General features: G+C 32.8%; 1 protein-coding gene across 2 annotated transcripts in view; it reads left to right on the top strand.

Annotated features, from left to right (window-relative positions):
* The first annotated feature begins 10,204 nt into the window (after nt 1-10,204).
* LOC129957244 (motor neuron and pancreas homeobox protein 1-like) overlaps nt 10,205-15,023 on the top strand; it is a 90,384-nt gene continuing 85,565 nt past the window's right edge. For both annotated transcript variants that reach the window (XM_056069493.1, XM_056069492.1), the window contains exon 1: nt 10,205-10,639. In XM_056069493.1, coding sequence (XP_055925468.1) covers nt 10,258-10,639 — 382 coding nt within the window. In that variant the 5' untranslated portion in view covers nt 10,205-10,257. The remainder of the gene's footprint in view (nt 10,640-15,023) is intronic.

Here is a 15,023-nt window from a genome sequence, read left to right as displayed (position 1 = left end):
AAAAAAAAAATCTAAAATAATTGCCCTCTTTCTTGTACAAATAGTACAGAGAAAGTATTGTAATCGTCAAAAAACTGAATTTGAGATTTTGATGAATTTCTACATTTTAGACATCTCCAAATTCGTAAAACACATTTTTGGAGAATGTTCGTATGCCGGTCTGGAATAAAGACAACTCAGAAATGCTTTGGGCTTGATGGATGAAGTTTGGCATACGATCCCCATACAAAATTTGCATATTCTTATCGAATTTTGAGCCAAATCCATTCTAAAGAAGTCTGTATCTCCGGCTGTTCGAATACAAGTTAACATGAGAATTACAAAACAAAGAGAACAATACGAATAAAATTGGCCAACACCGATCAAAGTTTGAGCCAAAACCAATGAGGGATTGACCGTCTGTCGGTCCGCACTTTCAAAAATATGTAAATAAGTTTACTTAAAAACACAATGAATTAAATATATTAAATTTGGTCCGAAATTTTGTAACTAAAAATATAGCTTTTGTATCAAATTTTTGCTTTCATTGGTTGGAAAAAAAAAAAAACGATTCGAATAAATTCGATTTTTGGGTGCTATTAATTGAATGCCTGGGATTAATCGCCAAGAAAGACACTATAGATTCAATAAAAATGCTAAATTATCGCCAATGATAAATCCAATAGTATTTCGTAACTACTGTATGCCTGTCCCATACAAGGTGTTCTCTGGGACAGCGCCTTTATTGAAAGTATAAGAGAAAGTTTTTGGAAAAACATTCCCGCTAGCTTAATACAGTGCAAAAAAAGCTAGCTTAATACAGTGCAAAAAAACATGCCAAAAAAAACCCTTAATGCAAAAAAACTTGCCAAAAAAACCAAAAACCCTTAATGCAAAAAAACATGCCAAAAAAAAAAAAACCCTTAATGCAAAAAAACATGCCAAAAAAAAAACAACCCTTAATGCAAAAAAACATGCCAAATTAACAAAACATCCGGAGCAATGAGGATTATTTAAAAGTTTCATTTAAAAAATAAAATTTATGTTTATTAAAAAAGGCAAAATGATGGAGAAAATAATTCTTTATATAATTAAAATTGCAAAATATAATTTAAAATTTGTGCATCAATGCATTTTTTTTCATTTCATTTCGATTGTACCTATATATTTATAAGACGCTAATGTGCGTGGCATAAAAATACGTTCATATTACTTATGACTGAATGGCAACAGCCAAATGTTAACAATCCATTGTTTAAATTTCCTCCTACTTTTTTACCGTTGCATTGAATTCAAGTCTTCGAATAGAGCTGCAAAATATTATTAGAAAGGTTCTGGAGAGATCGTCATAGAACCAAGAAGTCTATTTAATCAAAGATAAGAAGATACAAAAGGAATCAAGAAAAGACTTCAAACAGAAATTTTAATCGTTCCGAAAAATAAACCTTACCATCGATAGGACTTTGCTTACGGAAATGGAAGTTCATACCTTTCAAAAAAATCATCTTTCATAATGATCTTTATATTATCTTAAAACTCAAAAATTCTCCTTAATTTTATTAAAATTTTTTAATTCTATTTGATATGTTCTCTGTAACAATGTTTAAAACCCTTTCTAGGGCCGTGGGAAGTATGCTTCCCACCAAATTTATCAATCTTTGTATGAAATTATGTAGGTTGGCATAAGTTCTGACACATTTTTTTAGTAAGTCAGAAACTTGGATGCTTCAGTTCTTTATCTCAGACAAAATGATGTGTCTTGATTTGTTACTTAATTATTAATTAACCGAATTAATTAATGAATCAAATTAAATTTATCTAATAAGCTAAATGAATCCCTTTTCTTATTCTAATTTCAAGCCTAAAAGTATTTTAACATAATATGAGTAGAAAAAAAAGGGCCCTTTAAAGGGTTAAATATTATGACGGAATTCAAATGCATCCATCAAAATATTCAATTGATTGTTGTAGCCAGTCGTTAACTCCGTAGAAAGATTTCCACTTCGTATTATGTATATTTTTTAATTAATTCGATTGCATTCGTGTTTTTCAACTGTGCCAAATAACAAGGTAAATTTTTTTTAAAGGCATCCCATATTATTTAACTCCTAAAATGTCAATAATCTAAGATAATACACTAGTTGCCAAAGTCCTCTAAGTTTCATATATTTGGCTTATTGTATTTTACAGTTGCTCACGTGCTTATTGTATTGCTTATTGTATTTTACATGATCACGTGCACAAGAAAAATCAGTCAAATTTAGAAAAAAAATTAAATTCCGATCTAAAATTTTGTCGTACAGACAATACTGAAATTTTATTCGACTCACCGATTTCATTTAATTTTTTCATTATCGTGTTCACAGACAGAAAAAACATTGTTTCAAAATTGAATGATTGAGGAATGTTATTTCATTAAATGTGAATATGTCGAATTCCAGACAGTCACAAAATTTAAAAAATTGTCCTTTTAATGATACTTATTTATAATCGAGCACATTTTTCACCAATTTTGAAGTTTTATTTTATTATATTTATTTTGCCTAGTTTCCCAACAATAGATTTCATTGTTTACTTGAAAGAGAAATAAAAAGAGAAAATTATAATATCTCATATGAGACACACATTAAGGATATGAGCCATAGGAGACGCACATTAAGGATATGAGCCATAGGAGACGCACATTAAGGATATGAGCCATAGGAGACGCACATTAAGGATATGAGCCATAGGAGACGCACATTAAGGATATGAGCCATAGGAGACGCACATTAAGGATATGAGACATATGAGACGCACATTAAGGATATGAGACACATATGAGACGCACATCAAGGATATGAGACATATGAGATGCACATTACGGATATGAGACACATGAGACGCACATCAAGGATGTGAGACATATGAGACACACATTAAGGCTTTTAATACTACTACGGCGTCCTGGGATTGATCACCATTGAGAAGGTTCATGCGTAGAATTAATATATGAAAGATCTTTAAAATAATATGGCTTTAATAACTGACAATAACTGGAAATCACAGACATACAATTATATCTAAACGATTTAACTGAAATCTAATATAACTAATATCTACGGTGAGCCAGCTGGTCGCAAATTCGAACAGTCAACAATAGAAAAAGACCAAGGATGAAATATCAGTAAAAATAACGAAAACGATTTATTCTAACACTAAAATATTGTACAAAATAATTATAAAATTTGCTAAAAAATTATTAGAATAAGAAAAATAAAAAATAACGAGAAAAAATAATAACATTAAAGGGAATTTTTTTATGGGAGGAATTTCGCAAAATTTATTTTTGCACAAGAACATTTTCTGAATTTTTTCGGAGTAATGCCAAAAAAATCTCCTAATTTTTAGTTAATTAAAATTTTAAAAGATATCGCACAGAAATGGACAATCCTACCCTCCAAAATAATGTGTTGAATTCGGTAGCTCTGAGTGTAATAGTCCGATCTTCAGAACGCTAACAGGCGTACGCGCGCGCGCGCACACACACACACACACACACACACACACACACACACACACACTATTGTAAATACATTATTTAAGCAGATGGTCGCTGCTTATGAACATTGTAACAGCAAATAAACCTTACTAATTATACTTCATAAAATCTTAATACAAATTCTATATAACAGGGCTAATATTTTTTGCAAAATTATTTAGCAAGAAGGTCAATAAATTTTTTTTTTTGGTCGACATGGTCACTTTCAGCTTAGTGTGTCTAAGTAATTGCCAAATATTTCTAGTTAAATGGATGGGTGGTAAGTTTATGGTTTTTATTATAGTGAATTCTAAATTTTAAATCTCAAGATCATGTTTCCTGAACTTTTCCCTTAATTAATTTCTTCTTTTTTTCCCCCTCATTTATGGCGCATGAATAAAATATATGTATATAAAATGCCAACATACGCGACACAGAAATCCAGCTTATTACTCATTGTGGAATGGCAACAGTCAAATATAAACAAAATATCACCCGAATTTCAAACTGCTTCATCCGTTGAACATTTTTTACAGCTGTGCAGAATCAAATGCTTCACTTATCTAATAACTAGAGCTGCAAAATATTATTAGATGTGTTATGGTGAGAGTTCGCCATGTCACTAAAGGGGACATTCAGTCTGATGATACAAAAGAAATCAAGAAATGGGCCTCAAATAAAAAGTTCAATCAAGCGCAAGTGTAGGCTTAAACATTGCCAGATTAGAAATGGTGCTAAAATTAAAGATTAATCGACGTTTTCTCGCCAAGCACGTCAAAAACGGGCCAATCGTCCAAAAACTACAGGGTGTTCATTAATTATTGTCGGGGTTTCCGTACCTCATAAATTTCGAATAAAAAATATTACGCAAAAACCGATTACGTATTCGTAAATTACAACTCAAAGAATTTCATTAATGATATTAAAGTGTAAAGCTTGCACAATTTGCACTTTGTAGGCATTCAGCTGAAGGCGATTATGTATTCGTAAATTACAACTCAAAGAATTTTACGTGGCAACAATGCGAACAGGTGGACCAATCCCAGGGCCTCCGAGATCACCAGATATAACACCGCTGGACTTCTTTCTATGGGGGTTTGTCTAGAATATTGTGTACAAGACCCCTGTGCCCTCCCTTGATGAACTGAATTGCAGAATTGTTACTGCGATCCAAAATGTTACCCCACAAATGCTGGAGAACACTTGGAGGGAAATCGAATTTCGTCTCGATGTGTTACGAGCCACGAAGGGCAGCCATGTGCAAATTCATTAATCTTTTTAACATCACTAATAAAATTCTTTGAGTTGTAATTTACGAATACATAATCGCCTTCAGCTGAATGCCTACAAAGTGCAAATTGTGCAAGCTTTACACTTTAATATCATTAATGAAATTCTTTGAGTTGTAATTTACGAATACGTAATCGATTTTTGCGTAATATTTTTTATTCGAAAGTTATGAGGTACGGAAACCCCGACAATAATTAATGAACACCCTATATTTGGATGTATACCAGATATGTTCCTATACGGCTTTTAAAGGAGCAATAAAAAATTTCATGATTATATTTGGCGAGAAATCTTTTCAATTTTGGTTCCAGTATATCAATCTTAATTCCAGCCATAATCTTCATAATTTGCCTGCTGAAATTTATATTCAAATCTTTTAAATTAATCACCTTATAAAAATGCTTATCTTAATCTTATCTTATAAAGCTTATCTTAATGCTAAATCTTAAGAATTAAAAAATTACCTTTTTAATTAAACAAATTTCATTTTCGTACAATCTTTCATTTAACTTTAATAATATTTTTAATTCCATTTTATACACTATCTGAAACAACGTTCTTAAATGCTTTGATGGAATTCAGACTAAATTCAAGCACGTGCTTTTGGCCAATCATTAATTCAGTAGTTGGGATTCCACTTTCGCAATAGACACACTTTGGAATTTGCAGTAAATCATTTTGATTGCATTAATGTGTTTTAGTCGAATCGAATTACTAGGGAAAATGTTTTTTTAACCCTTTCTAGGGCCGTGGAAAGTATGCTTCCCTCCCAATTTATCAATCTTTGTATGAAATTATTTAGGTTGGCATAAGTTCTGACACATTTTTTTAGAAAGACAGAAACTTGGATGCTTCAGTTCTTTATCTTACATAAAATGATGCGTCTTGATTTGTTACTTAATTATTAATCAACCAAATTAATTAATGAATCAAATTAAATTTGTCTAATGAGCTAAATGAATCCCTTTTCTTATTCTAATTTCAAGCCTAAAAATATTTTAACATAATATGACTAGAAAAAAATGGCCTTTTAAAGGGTTAAAGAAATGAATCCCATATTAATGACAGCCAAAAAACCCGATAATCTTGGCGAACAAATTGGTCGTCAGAGACGGCTAGTTTTATAAAAAAAAACTTGGAACTTCACTATAACATGGTTAGCATCCATTAGTTAGGACATCTTTCGATGATTGTCGTAGTCGCAAGATATTGTTGCATTATCTTCTTAACAAGAGGACTCTTGAATAAAACGAGAAGATTCGAACCACAATTTTGTGGTAACAAAGAGTTGTAAAAATTTCATGGTTATTTCGCTTGGTAACATTAAATGGACGGTCAGTGTAGACTCGTTTTTATTTATAGTAGATTAAATCTGACATCAATTTTAATTAATTTAAATTTACACTCATTAAATTCTAAGAATAAAATGAAACATTTTATATATCATTACGGAAAATTCCATATCCATCCGGTGGATTCATGGTGAAAACTCTAACATGCTCAGTAACAGATAAAAAAGCTTTATTTTACTCGAAAACACAGTAGCAAAAACACAGCCGAAACATAGACAAGAACAGCACATAAACAAGAAACTAATAACAAACACTTATACTAGAAGAAAGCGTTTAGTGAAAATTCGCTGGGGAGACATCACTCATTTCAATACATTGACTCTCACTATTGCTCTGTCTTTTTATAGTTTTCATAACAAAATAAAGAAGCTTCTAGAGCAATCATTCGGAACTTGATGTCCGAATGGAGTTTTCACCAAAATTCTTGAATTTCTGGGTCCTTTATTTTTGTCACCGATAATGAAGGTCATTGACTCGGCATTCTTTTCAGTACCCATTATTAAATCTGCAAAACTGTCTTCCTTACCAAGAAACCAACTGCACAGGGAAACAATACTAGAGATTCTTAACAATATTGTTCTGGATCATCTTCCATTAAATACTATGCTATTCTCCACTGTCTCCTCGCTTTAGTTGTATCCAATTGCCGACTCACTACTTTACGAATGACTATTCTTCACATGACTCGATGCTGCTTCTATAATAAATTCCAGGATTTCGGCACACAGCTCATTTCACCAATCGCTTGAGCTAAATACAACGGGTGCGCTTAGCTGGACTGATCCAACTATTCCGCTGTTGACTGCAGCTCTAAACCTCCTGAAGACTCGACACATGACTGTCATCAGCTTAGACTGCCGTCTTTTTATAGATTCCGGAACACGGCAGAAAAGGTTCTCGAACGAGTTCAAGCATATATCAGCTCCTGTTGACTCGATTACTCAAATTCTTGAAAAAAATTCTTTCCGATTATATTTTTTTGTTATGATTTTTTGTTTATTCCTTCAAATTCTTCAAAATGAAGCTTTTATGTCGCTTGTATTCCTAAACTGCATTACAACAGTTAAAATATTTTTAAATTATTTTTGAGGAATCTTCTACTTTTAAATCTTCTCGAGTGCGAAAATAAATTTCACATCTATGACTATTTCTCTATAATCAATATAACTCAAAAACAGAAAGTGCTAAACAAATGACATACGTAATTATAATAACGTAATATTAATACCAAAATTATAGATTTTTAAAGAATATTAGATGAAATCTGCTAGTAGGAAACAGGTCAATTCGAACATACATATCCGCGCCAATTCGACAACTGCATTTAAGATACATGACTTTATTATTTGAATTGTCAGTATGTATAAAATTTTAAACCGACTCTTGGGCAGGTAGACTGTATGTCGGTCTGCCTTTTTTGCTTATTTTAACGCGATAATTAAAAAAATATAACAAATCAAAACAGTGTTTGTTTGTTTAGTTATATTAACGTCCCGTTGTAAAGCAACACTAGGGCTGTTTAGGGACGGACCTCGTAATTTTGAACCTCGGTCAGATGACGGGGACGACACCTGAGCTGCCACACCCCTCTCCACATCACACCAGCGGGAGGACGTTTGGCCCTGACGGATTTATCGTGCAACAGACCCCCTTACACGGCGGTTCTTCGATGGAAAGGGGTCTCGAACCTGAAACCCTACGGCTCACAAGCCGAGACCTTACCACCAGGCCACAACGGCTTCATGTTAAGGTGTGAAGAAAGTAACATGTGGCATGATATTCATGATATCTTTGCAAGATGTATTTGAAAGAGGGAAGGTTTCAAGTTTTAAAAGGAAAAGATGACTCATCACAAAAAGGTGGGCCGAACTAGTGGAAGTGTCCGAGTAATGAGGATCGAATTATAGAAAATCTACTATAGTATTCAAATCCCCCAAAAAGTTATTGAAAGCGTATTCAAGTCTCTTCACAATAAATGGACTAAAATTAGTTACGTTTGCGTCTCGTTTTGAAGCAACACTACGGCATTTTAGGGACAAGCCTAATAATTTTTAGTCATAATCAGATGACAAGTCAGATGATGGCATCTGAGTCAACGCGCTCCCCTCTGCAAATTCCCACGCCGCAGCTACGGAAGTATAATTAGCCCCGACAGATTTAATGTGCCTCAGACCAATTTATGTTTCAGTAAAGTTGGGTTCTGAACCCCGATACTTTACAGCCAGGCCATGGCGTTCCTTGCAAAACGATGGAGCTGATTACATGCTGTATTGTATGGTGTAAGCATTGGAAATGTGAAGTGTGTGAATGGAAATTTAATGTTGTAATAAATTTGGATATCATTTTTTGCTATACCTAACGTCATTTGATTCATAAAAATGCGCGTTTCAATCTTAAAGTGATCACACTCTTTAGATTAGTCCACAGAATTTAGAATAAATTTCTTCCCTAAGCACATTTGAAGGATACAGAATTTAATTTACTCCATTATGTATTAAATTCTCATTTTGAAGCAAGACGTGATCTATTTTAGAACGGATTTCATCAGTTTGAACCCCTCTCAGATAACTAGAGATAGTTATCTGAAACAACTACATCTAATAGAAACTAAACTCTTAACTAAAATATTGAATATTAAGCAAAATAATAATAATAATAAAGAACAGGATAACTCGAAATGTTTTCCTTCTCACCAAACTTATAAACCGCTCCAACGAAATGAACAATTAAACCCCTCCGTCATATTTAATGTGCACCAGACTTATCGTATACAGAACAGAAATACTTATCGTATACAGATACAGAAATCCTCCTCGATTTTGGGCATGCACGAACTATTATTTATGTACTAATTTATTTATTATTGATACGAATGAGAATGCATCTGATCGGCAGAAGTCAAGGTAAATGTCAAACAAATAATTTCATATCCCGTTTCATCTTATAGCCCCATTTCGCCGTTCTGTCGACTTTAAGGAAATGGTCGTAAATCTGACATCTGACCCATTGTGGGACCAACCCCGTCTGTGGACGTCAATCGGGAGCTACCTGCAAATTGCTGGTAAAATGAACAGACATCAAAGAAACGGAAAACCACAGGAAAGGAGAAACAAGGGGAAATATGCCTGTCTTAAGACACGCACGGGCCATCGGAACGGGGCTTATTGCTACCACCCCTTTGCGGATTTAGATCGTCTGGAAGTGCTAGAAATCCTGAAAAGAAAATTAAAATGGGCTTTGAACATACCCCCCCCCCCTTCTCGTTTCCGAGGACAAGTTTTTATACTTGGGGACTGCGATCCACATCTCAGTTTTTTCTGAAAATCTGACAACTTTAAGGCAGTTCTGTTGTGAAGAAAACGTGAAGTCAAAATTTCATTTATCAAAACGATTTTCATCGGACTCACATCGTTGTTCCATGGAACGAAGGAAATACTTGAAGAGGGAGTGGGTGGCGGGGGCGAGGAATTTCCGCTAATTGCGCTTATATACGAGATTTATTAATTACGCGCCTATTCTGCCGATAATTAAAAACTAAGAATTAACGAGCACCCGGCATTACATGATTTTCTCTCCTTCCACCCTCCCCTCACCTTATCTCCCATCCACCCCTCTCCCACCCTCATTTCTCCTTAAAACTAAAACAACCGTTTAATCCTGATGAAATAATTTTTTCCGACTCGCCCCGAAGGCAGGCGCGTGCCGAAATGCCCCCCTAATGAACCGCTAAGTATTAAGTTAAAAGCGCTCTAATGGCGACATCGGCTCCTCTTAATCGGCCGGATTTTTCTTGCACAAAAGGAGCAGCGAGAAGAAAAGGAATAAGAGAGAGGAAGGAGAGGGAGAGAAGGAGAGAGAGAGAAGGAGATGATGGCAATTTCAGCCTCTGTCAACACATAATGGATGGAGGCGCAGGGCGCTTGAATGCCGCTCGGGCCGCTGTTCACTGACACATTAGCGGACGGTGGGCGTGGCCACGTCGGAAAAGGGGCGGGGCCGATCACGGCGGCGAGTCCCTCCCTCTCACCCGCTCGCCCAGAGATTAGCCGGCAATCGCAGCGACCGAAACGATCCGCTCTCCCGCATCGCGGTGCACCGAGAATATCAGAGGGATTCATGCCGCCGATGGCCGGCGCCAAGACCGTCGCTGAGACCAGCAAGTCGTTCTGCATCGACGCGCTGCTGGCCCGCAGCTCGCCGGCGGGGGACTCCTGCGACCGCTGCCCGGTGGCCTCACCGCGGCAGGGGCCCGTCCCCCTCGCCGGGATTCCCCTGGCTGCCCTGCCAGTGTTCTCGCCTCATCCGCTCTATCAGTATCATCATCCTCACCACACGCAGCTGCACCCACCCCAGTCGGCTGGTTTTCCTGTCATGACCAGTGCGTTCCACCAGCCGCTGACCGAACAGGCGGCCGCAGCTGCGGCTGGACTCAAATCTGGACATTTCGAGTGGCTGGCGCGCACCGGCATGTTCTACCCGAGATCTGGAGACGGAGGAGGTGAGTGACCTTGAGAACTGTTCTTATTTGTCGAACTAGTGTCCGTTTATAAAAAATATCCTAACTCCCTACATTTGCGTAGGGAGTATAAATGTTGTCACACAAATTCTAAAAAGGGATAAAAAGATTTCAAAAATTTCTAAAAGTGTCGTAAATTTATTCGGTATTAGAAGGGTGTAGAAAGCAGGTGGGATGATATGTAAATCTTAATAAGACAACCGAAGATCATATATGCTTTAAGAAATTAAAAAGAAAGTTATTCGGTGATATATTTTAAATATTTAGGGATTGACAAATCAGTTTTCAATGGTATTTGGATCTTATTTATTTTTTCAGATAGTAAAATTTGAGTGTAAACAGAAATCCATCAAAATGGAATTTTAAAATATTTGAAAGTTAATAATTCTCGATTTGTAACATGCATATAGAATAGAATGAACACATCATAGTACAATTAAGCACCATTAACATTTTTTTTAAAAAATCGAAGAGGCAAAGTTATTCAGTAGACAAATTAAGTGCTGAGAACTTATAACAATTTCACTTTTAGTGGCATTGACATATGTTTCTTACATTTTTAAGAATATATAGAAGCCCTTCAAAATGAAGTTTTTCAAGAATCCAATAAGTAACATTTCGCAATTTAGAGAATATAGCATTACATACAGAATGAACTGTGCATGTCAGCAGAGCAATTAAATATCCTGAAGTTTAAAAAGTAAGCTTATAAATGCTGAATTTCTCGTATTAAAGGATTTTGTAATTTGTGACATTTCGATTTTCAGTGTTATTTCTTAAATGTTTTTATTCCTTACTTTAATGCCAATGATGTAATTAAAAACTCAAATGCTAATTTATTTCAGACAAAATCATGAATGCTTTGAATGGAGTAAAAAACGGTCACAACAAAATATTCACTTTTGTACCCTCATGCTAATTTTTTGATCAGGTTACGTTAAGCAATTTTTTTTTTTATATTTAATCCTTTTCTAGCTGAAGTTTTATCGTTTCTTAAGTGAGTATAGATTGGTTTAAGAAATTATCCTAATCATAAATAACATAGTCTTCAGTTTGATCGTTCTAAAACTGGTCCTTCATATGTTCATTTTAAAACTATTTTTTACAAATGTTTGAATTTATATCATATTGGTACAAAAATAAACACTAAAATTTTCATATAACAATCCAAAGGATTGTTTTGCAAAATTAATTTGCTCAAAAGCACAAACATGTCGGCTTACGATCCATTTTTTCCTTCAATTTAAAGGATTTTGGCGAAAAAATATTAAATTCCGATAAAGAAATAATTAGGAAAAAAAAAATTAACCAAATTTTTCCATATGGATTGAATAATTAACAAAAGGAAATAAAATATAGTAAAATAAGAAACTAAATTCCATTATTATTTTTTAAAAATCCGTCCGTGAACATTTTAAAGATTAATTTTCCAAGACGTATTTGAAATATTAATATTCAATTTACACATATTTTGTTTATGTAAGTTTATTACTTGACAAAAATGTGTTGTTTTGACATGCGCAAATAAATTGCTTTTCATTTCTTAAATTCATAATAATACTAGCCATGAGTAATTTTTAAGGAAAACAGGAACAATAAAAAAAATAACAAAACAAATATTCTTTTCTAGTTTTACTTATAATAAAGATAAATGTATGAGTCTATGTTGGCACTTTACAAACTAGATGCTTGACAGAATTACAGACATAAGTTAAAGAGATTTTTTTTTTTTTAAAAATTAATAAAAATTTCAATTAATAAAAAAATAAGCAGTATTTTTACGACAATTTTTTGGAAATATTGTCCCACAAAAATAATTTTTACACCTTTTTTTTAAAGTCGAAAAAAATTATTTTTTCAACGATGCCAATTTAGTTGCTGTAAAATTCTTTACCCCTAGATTTAATTAACTTTAAAAAAATATTTTTAAATATATTTCACAATAACATTTTAATTGTTGTGAACATAGCCGAAATCGTTTTCATTATTTCGTCGAATATTTGATTCATGATTTTTTTCCCATTGTTGAAAGTTAAAGAAGGATTCTTTTTAATATCGATGCAGTTTACAGGACGAATCAAAAACTAAAATTAAAATACATCTATGTAGTTTACAGGACGGTTCAAAAATTAAAGCCCCAATACTGTTAAATTTTGGAGATAGATGAACAGGACATAGTAGCGCTATGATGCCATAAGTATGATCTTCATTAAAAAAGTTCATATATATATATGTTACCGTTAAAGTATATAATGCAGTTATTTCATAGAATATCTAGTTATTCCATGAAATAACGGATCGTGTCCGTTAAAGTGTGTAATATGTTATTCATTTGACACTTTAACTAGTTATTCTATGAAATAACTAGGTATTCTATAAATTAACTCATGAGAGACAGTTAAAGTGTAAAATAAACCATTTATCTAAAATGAAATGAAACTAATGATAGACAATTAAAATGAAAAAGAAGCCATTTATCTCATTTATGCAGCGTATAAATGGTGTATAAATGGTATTTATGGAAACGTACCCTAAAATCATTTGTTACAACAAGGATTACTAAAATGACACTTGGAATGACAAAGAACATTATTTCTAAAACAAAAACATTTTTTATTTCTAAAACAAACAAACGAAAACATAAATGCCGTAGGGGTGGAAAGTAAATGTATTTGTCGTGCGAGATATATGCTATAGATTATTTTACACTTTAAAGGGCTGCAGATCGTTATTCAATGAAATAACTAGTTAAACCATGAAATACAAGAGAGTTTTACACTTTAACGGACACGATCAGTAATTTCATGGAATAACTAGGTATTCTATAAAATAACGGATTTCATACTTTAACGGTAACATATATAATGAACAGAATATGTGTAAGACTATTGAAATAACACGACGTTTTGACGTCTGACAATTTGGCGGAAGCATGGAGTTGAAAGTTTTATCTAAAGGATTTAACTGAAATTAAATATAACCAATATCTCCTCCGAATGATCTGATCCCCAAAGGCTAGCATTAAATAATTTGTTCTTAAGAAATCTATCATAAAAACATAAACTACAAATTCAGAGAGAAAGTTTGATGCAATTTTAACTCAATTATGAGCAGAGCACACATATTAATATCCGAAGTTATCCAAATAATAGCAAAGACCAAACGACTCAACCACCTGTTATTTGAACAATTCACTATTTTTTGTCTGACGTGTGGATATCCAACATCTTTAAAGCAAATAATTGGTGAATGTCGACATGTTGAACTCAGACGCATAGAGCATTTTATAGTCAGTTTAACTGAATTAGTTCAGATGGATTCTATTGCACAGTGTTTAATAATTTCAAATTTCATTAAAAAAAAGGAAATTTGGCTACTTCGAACCTGACCAGATCAAAATACAAAAATGATATAACTAAAAATTCGAATTATGAAAAATTTGATCAAAAATTGAATACAAAAAGAAATAATGGCAATTTTAAAGTCAAAAATCGAAGCAAGGTTTTTTAGTGCGTTTAATATATCTAAATTAAATAAAAAAATTAATATGTTTGAAACAATGAAGTAGACATTAAACAATTAACATGATGGATAAATAGGTAATAATTTGAATTAATAAATTGATAATCATAGCTAAAAATTATTAATTTTGAAAACAATTACAATAAATAAAAGTCATTTAAACAAAATACTTTGGATACATCAATTGTAGATTGAGAAATTCTTGATTTACTTTTTGTGTAAATACATTACCAAATAAAATAGACACGTTAGATAGAAGACAGGATTGTATTGAAATAACAAATGAGGATAATAATAAAGAAATAAAAACTGTTTTTAGCTTTTAATTAATCATTTTTTCTGAATTACGCTTAATAAATTCGAATTTTTCATGGTATTTAAATATTAAGTTAAACATTTCAATAAGCTCAATTGTATTGTAAATGTCATTTATTTATAAGAGTAAATACTTAAATATTTTAAAATTTCACTTTAAAAAATATTGTTTTTAGTTTGGCGAAAATTCAAAACTCAATAGGAAAGTCAGTTTTTGCTATTTAACTTTTAATGCTGAGATTCAATCATATTTTTTATTGTAAAACATAACCATAAAACCTCATGTATTAAAGGGTTAAAAACTTATTCCAATTTTGTTTAAAGATTTTAGCTAAAAAGATAGCTAATTTTAGCATTAATAATTACATTTTCTCTTTTAATTACTGAATTTAAATTTGAAAAAATCCAATTTTCCTCTATTTTCGACATTAATTTCTATATTTTAATCATTTTTTGGCGGAAAAAAATCATGCATGTTAAGCATTAGCAATGATTTTACTAGCACATGTCTTCAATGAAATGGAAATTT

This window comes from Argiope bruennichi, chromosome 11 (assembly GCF_947563725.1).
Source record: "Argiope bruennichi chromosome 11, qqArgBrue1.1, whole genome shotgun sequence".
Classification (NCBI taxonomy): domain Eukaryota; kingdom Metazoa; phylum Arthropoda; class Arachnida; order Araneae; family Araneidae; genus Argiope; species Argiope bruennichi.
Note: the sequence above shows the minus strand (reverse complement) of the source record. Positions and strands in the feature narration are given on the sequence as shown.